The 15,423-nt window shown below is 40.1% G+C and overlaps 1 protein-coding gene across 7 annotated transcripts in view; it reads right to left on the minus strand.

Annotated features, from left to right (window-relative positions):
- KCNJ3 (potassium inwardly rectifying channel subfamily J member 3) overlaps positions 1-10,475 on the minus strand; it is a 180,842-nt gene extending 170,367 nt beyond the window's left edge. For 3 of the 7 annotated variants that reach the window (XM_060302435.1, XM_060302433.1, XM_060302432.1), the window contains exon 1: positions 9,297-10,472. In XM_060302435.1, coding sequence (XP_060158418.1) covers positions 9,297-9,998 — 702 coding nt within the window. In that variant the 5' untranslated portion in view covers positions 9,999-10,472. Of the gene's footprint in view, positions 1-9,296 lie in introns of all 7 variants that reach the window. The other 4 variants (XM_060302434.1, XM_030852758.2, XM_030852757.2 and 1 more) reach the window with 3 other exon arrangements.
- Positions 10,476-15,423: the final 4,948 nt, after the last annotated feature.

Here is a 15,423-nt window from a genome sequence, read left to right on the forward strand (position 1 = left end):
TACTTTCAGAGTTCCCGGAAAGACACTGGCTTTGTAAACGAGCCTGAAAATACTGAAAAATATGGTTTAGTAAGCTGTTCTCCACAGCAAAACAAAACCAGGAGTTCCAAGTTGGTGGCAAATTGTTACCGCAGCAATTGCAGAGTCTCAAAAGCAGAACTAGTCAATTAGAGAGGTTACTTTGTAATTAGTGATACTCAGGAGTTTTATTTGTGTAGAAAAAAAGTCCAATGAAAATATTGAGACTATTTTTCTTCTCTGCCTTATGACTAGTTGATTAAAAATTTAAAAAGAAGAAGAAAATGATTACTGACAAGAAAAAAAAAACATGGAAAAACCTGATGGTGCAAAAATAAAAACAGCAGCTCTAACAACCAATGTTGGAGAAAACTAGTCATTTCTAAGCCAGTAGAATTCATTTAGCTTTCTATATATATTCTCAAATTGCTAAAATACAGATGAGACCAGCATCTTTGCAAATACACAGTTGTATAACATGTATTGATTAATGTAACAAAATAAAAGTCAAACACAAAACAAAAATAAATAAAAACAAAAAATCCTGGGTCATTGTTCTCTCACCTACTAAGAAACAGGTGCTATATAAACACAAGGTGGTATTCTGACATTTATAATTAATGATCAGAATTTGGGTCATTTTACCAACTATTCTAAGCTCTGCTTTTTCTGCATGAAATAAAAATATTCACAAACATAATTTTTAAACTCAGTTTCCCATTTATTTTAAAATAATTTCCCCCAAAGAAGATATATTTTTCTAATTTTTATATACGTACGCCAAGGCTAAAATTCATCTCCCTTACTTATATATTTGTTATTTATACTTGCACCTCATTCTTAGAGTAGCCATTAGCTTCTATATTCTCTGCTCATTCAATAACCCATGAAAAAGAAGTGGCCTAGAAACAGATAGGCTATCAGGAGAATGCCAACCTAGAATAAGAAATATTTTATTTTTAGCAAAGCAGTTAATTCATATGTAGGTAATTGAGACTTAAATATGCATGAATCTGTTCCATTAACGTCCATAACGTTCCAGATTCCACGTTATCTTTCGATTTTAAAAATGTGTTCCATATACTCAAAATTATGCCTATACCCCTTCCCAAATGCTTTATATTCTATCCAAGTCTTGGCAGAAACAAAGTTGACAACTGCACCTATTTTGTGATACTATGGGGAAAATAACACTTCATTTCTTTGAAAGATGTTTTCCACACTTACATCTTTTTTCCGATAAGTGAAATTCCCTACTTATTCACTAAAAATTATTTTCCAGTGGATAAATTTAATCTTACTTTAAATGACACTGAGGTACTACATACATCCACAATTTTATCTTTCACGTCTTCTTCCTTTTTGTTAGGCCAACAGATATTTCAACTATCAATATGCTTACCTCCCTGATTTTTGTTTGCTTCTCTGACTCTGTAATAGACTGGGAAGCCTATTACTCACTGTGAATTAAAGAGAAAGCTTTTCTGTTTAGAGGAGGAAAGGGTGTTTGGCAGGTGCCTGGAGCACTGGAATTGTTTGAAGTCTGAGCTCCTGGGCAGAGCAAGGTTATCTTATCAATACTCAGGCAAATAGGATGTCCCAGAACCTGACATATCTCTACCAAATACATTTGCAGAAGCATGCACATTCTACTCTAGGTTTACAAGGAATTCTAATCTAGGCTTTTCTAATTCTGGGGCAATTCCAGAGATTTTTCTGGAGCAAGGGGGGAAAAGAAGCATATGTAAGTTATACTCTCTCAACTGGTATAAGTGGAGTTAGAGAACTTTTGTTCAAGGAACTGTAACACATACATAAAAGATACAAAGGAAAAAGAGGAGTTATGGATGTGCCTTTATAAAATTAAACTGTGATCTGTACCTTGAGTATGTAATAAATCAGTAGCAATGATATTTCATCCATTTCTAGTTCTCTTATTTAGATACCAATTACCATATTTCACCCAGAAATTTTGATAATAGGCATAAAAAATGTAGGTAAAAACCAATTTAACCTTTATTTATTATGTCATCTTAAGAATTATGATAAAAGAAGAAATCTTTCATTAGTAGAGCAGTTTGTCCCTGGTCTACATTATCTCCTCTTGTTCTATAAGCCTCCTAATTCCAAAAGGGAACACAGAACCATGACCTTTTCCTGGATAATATGTAAATAGATACAGTCGAGATCAACAACAATTCTAAACAATTGCTTAAGGTGAAGAGTGATACAATAAATTATTAAAATTTCTAAGGTTGACTTTACTTGATGAAATAATCATTTAAAATCTTGAAACTATTGAATAAATAAGTGGGGAAAAGGTGGAAGGGAAAACAGTTCATGGAAAATTGGTAATTCTTAAAAATTTAGAACATAATTTGAAAACACTAGCACTTGAGAATAACTTAACATACAACTTTTATTATCAATTGTATGAAATATTTTGGGGAAGGAAATAAAGATTTTTCTGCCATTTTAAAGACTTTCTGGTTGGTTGCATTATAGGAAATTCTGAGAGTTAAGACAAAACTCAAGGAACTCTAAGGCATAAAGTTTGTTTAAATTTAGTGTCCAAAAACATTATAAGTAGAACCTCCTGGATTTTTTGAAATGATTGTGTGCAATTTAGATTTTGGCAATAATTTCTAAGTTATTCTTTGTAATAAAAATATTGCTATTGAAAGGTAGTATTTCTATTACACACACTTTAATTATATGCCACATGGATATATGTCTAGAACTTAAGGTTTGTGCCTCATTTTATAGTTACGTGTACTAATTTCAAAGAAGCAGCTAATGTCAAATGACTTTGAACTCCCTGAGAGTCCAAAAAGGTCTGCAAGATAATAAATTACAACTTCTGACTACAGGTGGAAAGGGAATCAAAAGTCACAGATGCCTAGAAGGGATTATTATCATCATGTACTTTACAGACAGACAGCTTTCTTATTACAGATAAAGGACTGTAGCGTATGTATCCAAAGACAAAGACACATACACACACACACACACACACACACACACACACACACACCCCGCTCTGGATATACATTTAGAACTGCCCTTGGCATAAGGAGATCCACATTTCGCCATCCTCCTTCTGGGATATTTGTGATCAGTTGCCCACATTCATTCAGCAGGGACACACTTCACCAATACAATCAATCTCTTTGCTGCCTTTCTCCCATCTCTCCAACCCATTATTGTGTTCTAATTATAGCCACTGTGCTCTTTCCTAGCTCGGAGGGAAGCTAGGGGAATTTAAAAAAAAAAAAATTTAATCTCTAACATCTGACTCTTGAGATGTACTTCTATAATATTCTAAGGCTTGATCCACCCCCCCCCACCACCACCACTTTTCACACGTACCTACTGGAAAAGGTAATGAGGGCCAGTGGTCCAGAAAGGAAAACATAGTTGAAGACAGAGAGGGCAGCCCTTCTTGCCTACCACCTCCCCACCATTTTATCTGTAATGTCACTTTTCCTCTTTAAATGTGCAGTGTGTGTGTGTGTGTGTGTGTGTGTGTGTGTGTGTTGAATATATGCTGAAGTCAGAAATAAAATTACATGCAATGAGGTCAGAGTACTACGCGGAATCTAAAATTTGGAAATGAGCCAAAAGCAGGTACCAGTATAAAGAACAACAATGCCTTGTGACTCAAAGCATTTCTGGCAATGATTTTGGGACTCAGACCAAAATTAAAGTCAGGTAGAAGAAAGTGTGGACCTAGAATTTCATCTGGACTGTCTACAGTTGTACATTTCTTTTGACTTCTTATAAATTTATTTATTTTATTTATTTATTTTTGGCTGCTTTGGGTCTTCGTTGCTGTACACGGGCTTTCTCTAGTTGCGGCGAGCGGGGGCTACTCCTCGGTGCGGTGCATGGGCTTCTCGTTGCAGTGGCTTCTCTTGTTGCAGAGCATGAGCTCTAGACACGCAGGCTTCAGTAGTTGTGGCACGCGGGCTCAGTAATTGTGGCTCATGGGCTCTAGAGTGCAGGCTCAGTAGTTGTGGTGCATGGGCTTAGTTGCTCTACGGCATGTGGGATCGTCCTGGACCAGGGCTTGAACCTGTGTCCCCTGCATTGGCAGGAGGATTCTTAACCACTGCGCCACCAGGGAACTCCCCTCTTTTGACTCCTTAAGTTTGAAATTCCATCAATACACAGGTGGAAAAAAATATGACCAACATCAAGGCTAAAATAAAGATTTTTAATGCTAAGCCAATTATCCCATAAAAATATGTTCACTTTTATGAATAGAAAGTAACTTATAGATGGAATGTAATTTATCCTGTAATAAATTTTGTGAGGCTTCTATACTATTTAAATGAAAGAACAGCTTTATAATTCCTTGAGGACTTTTTATGGAATTTATAATAATAACTGTGGACAGGATTTGTAACCCTACTTGCACATTCCCCTCCTACTCAGCAAACAAACACCCTCAAATCCATCAAGTGCTTTTTCCTGCTTCTCTTCATCATTTGTTCTTACCTACTACTGTTTATTTTTGGGTCTTTATGTCCCTATTTCTGTTCACACTGTATTCCCCTGAGCACAAGCCACCCTGTCCTTTTCAGGAACCATATTAAAAATAAAAAAACAAACAAAACAACATATTACTACTATTTAAAAGAAGAATAGTAATTATAGTCTTTAAAAAGAACCCAAGTTCTATACCTATTACAGAATTACTGTACTTGTGTCAGAGAAGGCAAAGCTAGACTCCATAGAAACTGTACTTTCTTTTTTAAAGACATAATAAACCCACCTAAAAACACTCACTGACCATTATAAGATCTAGCCCCAAGAGTTCTGGGGTACTCAGTCTTAGACTCCTTGAATCTTTTTACTAACCACTTGTACAATGTTCAGAAGAAGAGTTTTTTAATAGATATTCACTTGTGAATTAATTTTTTAAAGGGGATAACTAATGATCTCAAGATTAAAACTAAAGTGCAAATTGACCAAGACCAATTGGAGAAAAGAGTCAGTCATACAGAATAGGGTCATATAGAGTCAAAACCATAATTGCATTAAAGTGCAAGGTATGGAATGAAGGCAAACTAATAAATATATGAAAAAAATCAGGAATCAAGTGGTCCAGGAATCACTGTGGTTAAAAGATTAACAAAATATTAAGATATATGAAAAAAATGATGAGCTTGTTAGTTTTGCAGATGCAATTTTGTTTTTTATTGCATCTGCACTGGATCACATACATATGAGGAAACTAGATAGCATTCAATTCTGAGTATCCATATAAATGGAGAATAGAAAAGATGAGTATAAAAATAATGTATGTGATATATTAGAAGATAACTGGGCATCATTACCTTTCATAAGGTGAAAGTTAAGGGTTGCATAGCTGACATCCTAGGAAAGGAAGATGATGACTATATGCCATGAATAAAAATATGAAGATATAAAATTATACTTCCATGAGAAAAATTTAACCTTACCTCTTAATTTCAAAATATATGTCTAACAATAACTGATTTTATGTTTACTTTATGTAAGTAAGGTTTGACTGAGTGTCTACATATATATATACACACACATATGTATACATGTAACTGGGATGGTTTTTGGATAATAAGTGTGCAAATTCTTGAATAATGCATCAAAAAGTTTAAATCTTTCCCTAATAAGATGGAAGTCTAGGCCAGTCAACCATTAGTATTAGATTTGTAGGAAAGAGTGAGATTTCCAAATCCTTTAAACCCAACACTGAATTACAGGGTCCAATGTATCAACCATTAGTCTCAACTCCTTAATCCAAGCATTTTTATTAAAATTTTAAACTGGATGTCATATTAACTTAACATGACCTTGCTATTCATTAGTTCCTATATTTTAGGTTAAAAAAATTAAATTCAAATAAAACGTCTTCATGGGGATGAAAAGAGGAAAAGAGAAAGAACATTCATCTTAAAAGAGCTTTCTAGAGCTATATTCATAATAACATTATAAATTTTAAAGAATAACTTCCAATTATATTCTTAAATTTTTATTTAATCTGCTTTCTTTTTTTCTAAGTTAAAAAAGGACTGATTGCTCCAAGCATAAAGTTGGAAGATCTATAATTAAATATTGAAATAAATTTCAGTATTTGTAAGCTTGGAAGATGGGAATAGAGTTGAAATAAAATTTGCTTTCATATAAGTTAACAACAATTAAAAATTAGAGAAGTTATAAGAGAAAAACTTCCATCAAGACACAGAATTCAAAAAAAAAAATGCACAGAAAACTTCACAGTAGCCAGGATTAGAAAGTCATATGCATGTTCTTATTTTTCTATTCTTTACAAGAATAGAAGTGCTTTAAATCATCAAATATAATTCTTATAGTAATACTGATAAATAAGCTTTTAGTCAGCAAATAAGAAAACAGCAATAGAAAAATATAAATGAAATTAAATTAGGTAATAGGAAGAACTCATATAGACTGTAATTACTATTATTAAATATTATGGTTTTGTTGCCTTAAAATTCTATGTATTTCTCTGTATTAAAGATACATAAATTTTACATTTAAAATGTCAAACATGAGTTAAGAGAAGAAACTGAATATGTGTAATAATATTTAGTAAGGATGTATAAGATCAATATCAAAATATTACTACTTTAAGATCTTGGTATAGCTTCTCTTTAAAAATATAACTGGCTGTTTTGGATCACTTCATCTCAGTCCCTAAAAGAAAATGAGAGTCACTTATTAAAGGCAAATCTTCCCTCTGATTTTGCCGAATGTTATGAGTTTCCTAATAAAACATGGCTCCTTTTAAATGAAGTCTAAGGAAATGACAAGAGCTATGAGAATTCATTTTAATCACCATGGCTACAGGACAAATCAACTTCAAGCAAACTACAGTAACTGGTTGGATGAAGAGCTGCCACTGATCAACCCTCTCCCCTCACAAAAAAAGCAGGACAGAATTTCACCATAATTTTGTTTAAATATAAATTGACTCCACATGCCAATTATTTTTACTTTTAGCACTGACATCTTCCCAACAAATCAAAAGTAAAAAATTTTATAAGAACATTATACATATTGTTTTAATTAGATGTTTTTATCACCTTGTGTTAATATAGCACCTTGCTCCAAGTTTGCCAACAGTAGAAGTCTTTTTTTTTGTTTGATCAGGACACTCCTTGTGGTATATGTGATACTTGCATAAAAATCACTATCAGTGTCCTGAACCACTGTAGACACTGGGTGCTTCAGATTCACTACAACTTTGTAAAAAAACAAAAACAAAAACAAGAACCTACTGTGTAGATTAATTCTAATTATTTCTGATTTTGTTAAAATAAAATTTGATAGTCTAAAAACATCTAAATATGTTTCCTCAAAAAGATATTTGTTTTAATAAACGTATTTATATGTTTGAAAAACTAGAGAACAGCAATAACTGACCTTTAAAGTCTAATTTTAAGTTTCCAATACACCAATCAAGATGATAAACTACTCTTCAGTAACAATCTCAAAGTGACACATGAACATGGATTCCACGACAGAGACTTTTGCACTACATTTACAAAGTGTTGCTGGTAGGCCTAACCTAAAAAGAGAGTTACATATCTTGTTCTATTCATAGAAATAGTCACATACAACAAACACCCCTGCAACAAACATGTCTACAACATGTTTAGCCTGATCCAAACAACTCAGTTCAAATGTGGTCCATAGCATGATACTAAGTTAAATTAAAAAAAAATTACATGCAGCCCATTGGAGTTAATTATAAAGAATATGATCTACTCAAATTATGTATTCACCATTATCTTAATTAACATATACAGCAGAACCAGGTTGAAAATTTTCCAGTAAGCTATACACAATTAGTTTGTTTACTGTCTGTAGCATAGTAAATATGCATATGATGTGGAGTGACAGGACAACTGAGCTGCTTTAAGTCCAACACTATACTGAGCAAGATGGTCAAGAATAATTAGGGTAAGACCTTGTAAATGAGTAATGAAAATGACACAAGAGACCAATTTTTTTTAAAGCACATTGGACCACTTTTAACTACCATATAAACTGAGGCTGTGTAAAACGATAGAGGACCTGTAGAGTAAAATTGAAATCTCAAAGGCAAAATCTCAACTTAAATATTTCAGGTTTTCATTTTATTAATGCTAAGTTCTGAATGGGGCTATGGTTCTTCCATGCAATCTCAGATAAATTTTTAAGACTGTATTGAGGTCATCTTTTCAATTTATGAACATTTGAAAACTAAGGCAAATCCCTCAAAAAGATGGATTGTAAAGAACACATAGAGAACTGGGCTCATATCCCTCATTCCAAGACTCTAATTGGATGAGTGATTAGAGTGGGCTTCTCTTCTTGTTTGTAGTGGTGCCCTCTAACGACTAGATGGACCTTGCTTTAATAATCACTCCATGAGCAATTTCTTTTAGCATTTACACTGCTGATGGTAGGAAGCAATCTTATTTAATGGATGCTGAAAAGCTTCAAGTGAAATCTGTAATTGACAAAGGCTTCATACAAACAGGCAATTAAGAATAAAATTAATAAGAGACTCTACAGGAAAAGCACTCACGCTTTCACAGAATATTTCTCTAGGAAAATATTTGGTAAAAATAAAACTTGAAAACAACCAGGTGTTGTTTTTCCACTTTATAAACTGCTTCTCTGGTCTGTGTACTTGTTAAAAAAGATGACCACAGATAGAGTTAGAATAAATGTTCTTGGGTCTGAAGGAATAATCCACCTGCTAAATACTACTAGGGGGAAAAAAAGAAATTAAAAAAAAAAGAAAGAAAGAAAAGCCCTAAGTGAAAATTAAAGCAATTTCAGCACCTTTTTCTTCAAACTAAAAGCTGTTCAGTTTTAATACTTCAAGTTTACTGGAGTAGCCTATTGACAACAACTCAAAAGCTCTCCAAAGAGCAAAGCAGCAAGGGTAGGAAGGAGAATAGGGCACTCGTGTACCTCAGAGGTCCAGGAGCCAACACCACTCCGCTGGCGTTACTAGTCCAGAAAGTGACACAAATACATCCGACGAATATAAATAAGAATAAAATAAAATAAATAAGAGCACGAGAGTGGGTGGGAAAAGAACAGAACTGTCAGTTGTACTCTCTTTGCCCAGTCCTCCACGCCCTCCCCAGCTCCCAAACAAGGAAGTTTACCTGTGGCTTTAGGCAAGCCTAGGAGCCTGAGGGTGGCTCTCAGGTGAGTTAATTCCCAGGTTTGAGGGCTGGCGGTCACCAGGTGGGGAGGGGGCGGGTAGCACTTACTTTGAGCAGCTTACAGCGTATCTGCGCGGAGACCATATGGCTGTTGCGCAGGTTGCCCACTCGGAACATGAGCGTGAGTTTTCCGTCCCTCATAGAGATCACCGCGTGCTCGCTAAACATCAGGGTCTCCGCGCGCTTCTTGGGCTGGGACATCTTGATGAACATGCAGCCTATGAGGAAGGCGTCCACGATGGAGCCGAGAATGGACTGGAAGAGGAAGAGGATGATGCCCTCGGGGCACTTGTCGGTGATGTAGCGGTAGCCATAGCCGATGGTGGCCTCGGTCTCGATGAAGAAGAGGAAGGCCGAAGGGAAGTTATAGACGTTGGCCACGCAGGGCGTGTAGTTGCCGACGTGGGCTTTGTTCAGGTCGCCCCGAGTGTAGGCAATCACCCACCACATGGACGCCATGAACAGCCAGGCCACGGTGTAGGTGAGAATGAAGATGAAGAGGTTCCAGCGCCACTTGAGGTCCACCAGGGTGGTGAAGAGGTCCGAGAGGTAGCGGCTCGTCTCACTGCCCAGGTTGCCGTGCTGGACATTGCACCGGCCGTTCTTGTCCACGAACCGCTGTCGCTTCTTCTTGGGCACAAGCTGCTGCTGCGGGCCCTGGCCCGGCCCCTGGGGCTGCAAGCCCGAGCCGCTGGACGAGGTGGTCACTACCTGGTAATCGTCCCCAAATTTCCTTCGGAGTGCAGACATAATACGGAGGGGCGAGCCAGATTCAAACGCGAAGCGAAGGCGCAGGAGCCGAGCGCTGCAAACCAGCACCAATGAGGAGGTGGGAGCGGGAGAGAAAGGGGGGACGAACGCCTGCGTGCCCGGGGCGGGGGGCGCACCCGGCAGGTAGCTGCGGTCTCTGCCCCCCGCAGACGCCTCTCCTCCCCTGGGACGGAGGCTTTCTCTCCACGCTGAGTCTTAAAACAAAAAAAGTGTTCTCCCACACTCAAGGCAGGAGGGCTGCAAGGACCAGGAACCCGAGCGCAAATGTGCCCCCAAGCTTTTCGAGGCCTCTCTTTTCTTCCCTCACCACCGGCATCCCGGGGGCCCCCTCTTGCCTTCCCACAGCCCTCCTGACTCTCCTGCAGCGCTCCCAAACTGACAGTTTTAAGACTGATGGCCAACTCGCCGGGCTGCCGAAGCGGCGCTACCTGCTCGGACCAGACCCTCCCCCCCTCCCCGCCGCTTCCCGATCGCCCGCCCTGCGGGACGGCTCCCGGCTCCCTCCGGCGCTCCCGCCTCCTATCTTTTGGCCCAAATCCCGCCCAAAGGCATGTCTGCCGGGCACCGGTACAGCAGCCCCTACCCACGCCCTCCGGGCTCAGAGTCCCCGCTCCGGACTCCGGAGACGCGTCCGCCTGCCGTCCGCGGGCCGCTGAGTTTCCGCGGGCGCCACCGGGGCCCTCAGGCCGCCCCCGAGCGCTGCAGAGACGCGGCGGTGCGCTAAAGCCGAGCACTCACCCAAGGCGAGAGCGCAGGAGGCGGCGCGGCCGGCGGCAGCGGCAGCCTGGCCTCGCACTCTGCCCTGAAGGCGGTTTTCCTCGCCCCTACTTTTCCTGGGGCACCACGACGGGCGCCAACGCCGGTCCCCCAAGCTCCGCACCTTCCTGAGGGCACCGCGCTGCCCCCCACCAGAAGGATCCTGGCGCGCCGGGCACAGAACGACTTGGGAGCGGGACTCGGGGGTTCCTTGGCGCCGTGCTCTCCCAGCAGGCGACAACGGTGCAGCTGTAGGGGGTTTGAGCCTCGGGATGCGGGTCAGACTCTCAGGTGAAATACCAGCTCCGCTCCAGCTTTTCCTCTGCTTCACGGTTCCTGCCTTGTCCTCTCCCCTCCTCGGTCCCCCGCTCCCTGTCCGCGTCTCTGTGGCCCCGGTTAGATGAAGCGAGGCTCGAGCAGGGGGCGGCGGGAGAGCGGTGTGTGTGTTGGTGCTTGTGATCCGCTGCAGAGCCGCGCTAGCCCCGCCTGTCCCTGCCTTCCTCCACTGTTTCACCAGCCTGAATTGCACCTCCGCGCCTCAGTTGAGCCTGCAGTGTCTGGCAGCTCAGGAAAAAGCGAGCCCCTCCAATGAGAAGCGACTCTAAATCTGCTCCCAAAGGAACTCTCCTTCCTCGCCCCCCTGCCTCAGGCAGAAAGCCCCCAGCAAGCAGCAAATGTGCTCTTTGAAAGGAGAGAAGTACGATATGCCTCTCTAACTAGGGCTCTCGTGTAAACGGATGCCTGGGTTTGAGGATGCATCATAAACAGGGATCCCGACTGGCTTCGAGATAAGCCTGTTCAGAACTCAGAGTTGCAAGTAGCAGAGGGGGCTCAAGATGGGAACAGAAAGGAGGGGAGGCACTCCTAGGAAAGCTCACGGTCCTCCCTGAAAATGGCTATTGGAAAGACTTGGAATGTCCGGAGTTAATGTGTGGCTGTAATTGAGGGAACAAGGCTGGATTGTAATGGCCCAGGCCTGGCAGTTAACTTAATGGAGGGGCAAAGTGCAGAAACAGCTAATACAGTGCCCATGCGTAAACATCAGTGTATTTACCACATTTCATGTTTGTTCTAAGATGCTATGGTCTCTTATGGCATATTCCATTCAGTCCAAACACATAAAACTGAATTTGTTGGAAAATTATCAAATCATGGGGTTATGAAAGCAAGGGGCTGCTGTAGGACTCCCAGGCAAAGGAAAATAAGTACATAATCATTCTGCCAATTCGCTGCCAATAGGTGCTCCCTTCTAATTCTCTATCTCTAAACCTTAGTGCAGGTAAGCCCTGTACCTTGTCAGCCATAAATAGAGGACTCTTTCACTTTGGTTAAAACGCCTATCCTGGGTTACAGACATCTCCTGCGGGCTCTCTGATAAGAGGTCAGTGACTGTGATTCTTTAGGATTACATAAGAAGGGAAAGTGACACTGTGGGAAGCAGAAACTGCTCTGGGCCTGGATCATAAGACCTGGTTGAGTTCTGGCCCTGCCATTTACAAACTGTGTGACCCTGAGCAAGTTGCTAAACATCTTTGACCCCCAGCTTTCTACTCTGAAAAATTGGGAGTTTGAACATTTTGCCAAAGTTGGTACATGAAAAAGAGAATGAATGTGGTTTTATTAACTCCTTTTGCTGCAAAGGATGTCATAGACTGGGCTGTAAAATTGCAACAAGGCCAAGAGATGAGGCATGAGTGTTTGGAGTTGGCCCCAAGTTGGGAACTAACACATATTCTCCTCTTATCTCTGACTACTCTCCCCCTAATCATGATGCCTTTGTCAGGCTGGCTTCTTTTAATTCCTGAAACCCACTGAGGCATACTCGCCATCCTTGGACCTTTGCCTATCTGTGTTCTCTTTCTGGAACGTTCTTGCCCTGGCACTCCACGTTGCTGGCTTCTTCAGTCATTCAGCTCAGCCTGAATGCGTCCTCCTAAAGGAGCCCCTTCACTAGCTTTCCAGGTACCCCCTACCATATCATCTTAGTTCATCTTCATGACACTTCTTTTTCTAGCCACTATTTTCTTCAACAGAGTCCTGGAATATAAGAGCAAGGACCTTGTCTCCAACACCTAGAACACTACCTGTCACATACCAGGTCCACAATAAGTATTTGCTGGATCAATCACACATACCCATATACATATGTCACTAGAAACTCCACATGCATTGAGTAATGCAGAATTAAAAGTCATCACTAAATCAGGTCACTTAAATAATTTAATATAAAAGAGCATATAAATTAAAACAAAGTAATCCTTCCTGTGCTTGTTAGCTTTAGAACTGATATTCTATCAGGTGCCAAATCCTTTTGACTGCCCCACTGCAATATCTCTCTTTTAAAAATGGTACTAACTTTCTTCAAATCCCCATTTCATTTTAGACCCAAAGTCAGATGATGTTCTTGCGTTTAGTCTTCTACTCCTTCAAACTGTCCTAGGTAGTATTACTAGATCTGTCTCCTTAGAATCGTATATGTTTAGCAGTGGCATGGAAACTGAAGAGCTCTCTGATAGTTTCATTTAATTATTTCATTTCCAAGCTTTTAAACATTCCCACTTTTTAAAAAAACACTTTTCTATTGAAAACCTTTGCCATTTTCCAACAACTAAATTTATAAACAAATAATTTTATACTTCAAGAGACATGGTCTGGTCTAGAGGCTAGAAGGGGGAAATAACTTGCTGACTGTCACAGACTTAATAAGTGGAAACTCTGAGATTTGAACCCAAAATAATGAATCTCCAGAACCTACTTGTTCTGCTATCTCTTCCCAGGTGCCTAGAAAGGAGTCTAGGATTCTTGCTCCGTAGCCAGGGTCTCCCTCCACTCCACCACGTTTCTCATACAGGTTGAGATCTAAGGTCCACCAGAATATAGCCTAACCTATCTTTCCAAAATTATCTCCTACCTTCCCTTTAATGTGGGCTCTGATCCAGCCAACTTTGATTGTTAACAATTCCCCAAACATTAACTGCATTTGCTCGACTGCAGTCCTGTCACTTAAGGATTCTTTCTCTATCCCTACAAAGTCCAAATTACCATCTCTAATGTACACACAAGAGAAGGGAAAAATTCCTTCAGCTTTTACTTCAAGTGCTATCTCCCCCACCTTTACCTTATCCTCCCACTAGCCGTAATCCATCCCTTCTCTGAATTCTCATTCCCCTAGATTTGCAATGTGGTTTTTACTTTCTAGCCTGTATTTGAGCTCAGAATTTACCAAGATTTCCCCTATAAAATAGTAAGCACCCTGAGCATCCACCTATTACTATTTTGATACCATCTAGCACTCCAGCTACCCAACCTTGCCTTGCACATGATAAATATTTAATACGTTTTTAGAGAGAACTAAAATTTACTGAGCCTACTTTAACGTGCCAGGCAACTTACTTGGAGCTTTACAGTTAGTATTTCCATGACATAGCTAGCAAGATGGTAGAGCAGGGATTCCAAAACATGTCTGCCCATTTTCAAGGTCTTTGTTCTTTGAGAGAAAGAGTATTGCCTGATAAAAGATTTTTCAGGATGCCATCATGTCACACTTTAAACGTGACTGAGCCTTTGGCCTATTTGTGACCTTGAGTCCAACTCCTTGAAAATGTTTAAAGATGAACCAAACGCATCTTCCTCTGTCAGGACAGCTGCTTCCATGATGAGGTTCTGGATGGCAGCCAGCCCCATGGTGCTGAGGCCAGGCGGGATGTGTAGGGAATGGATGACAGAAGGCCACCTAATCAGGTGCTGTCTGATGAACTGAAGTGAAACACTGTGAAGAGAATGGGTCAAAGGGAGGAGAGGCACACAATTTCAGCCAAGGCCACAAAGCCAGAACAACCTGGAAAATAGAACTACAGAATACACAATACACATTTGGAGTCCAACATTTAAAGATAGGGTGGTAGATTGTAAACAAACTACCAAGCAGTTCTTGGCTGGGGTGGTGGCAGGGTGGAGGGGAGATCAAAGCTATATTTAACAACAAACTCAGTTCTAAACAAGCTGCATATTTATTCTTCCCAGAAATGTTTCTGGCAATGTCTTATTTGCTGTGTCCAAAATTAGTAATAACACAAATAACTGTAACTTTAAAAATGAAGGATATGATTCTGTGTTTTAATACTGAAAAAGCATGACTTTGCACATACACTCACCCTATTATATAACAGAACAGTGTGCAGAAAAGAGTAGACTTAATGTAAAAGAAAAAAACCTCTGCCCCTGAGAAGTCCAAATTCTAAAAATGACTTAATCTGCCAACAGTGAAAAAAGCAAACCTTTGAACATCTCAGCATACCTGGAGTCCATCTCCTCGTCATTCACTTATTGCCACTGTGACTCCCACCATGAAATAGTCCACATGGCCAGAAATATTAATTACTCCCGGGTGAAAATGGTATTATATTTAATACTCCTTTACTCCTAATCCTACCATTCTCCAAAGTCCGGTGAAGAGATGGGCAGGCTTGGGATCTGAAGGTCTTACGCTTCAAAAGGTGACACATTCCCATTACCACCATAAGCTCTGCTATATCTGGGAAGAGGTCACTCTTTGAAATTCTGTATGCAATTTTGGGCAATAGAATGGTGTTCCTTTTTTTTTTTCAACCCTCCTAAAAAAAGATACCGAAGTTATTTTCTCTCTTGC

Source organism: Globicephala melas, chromosome 7 (assembly GCF_963455315.2).
Source record: "Globicephala melas chromosome 7, mGloMel1.2, whole genome shotgun sequence".
Taxonomy (NCBI): domain Eukaryota; kingdom Metazoa; phylum Chordata; class Mammalia; order Artiodactyla; family Delphinidae; genus Globicephala; species Globicephala melas.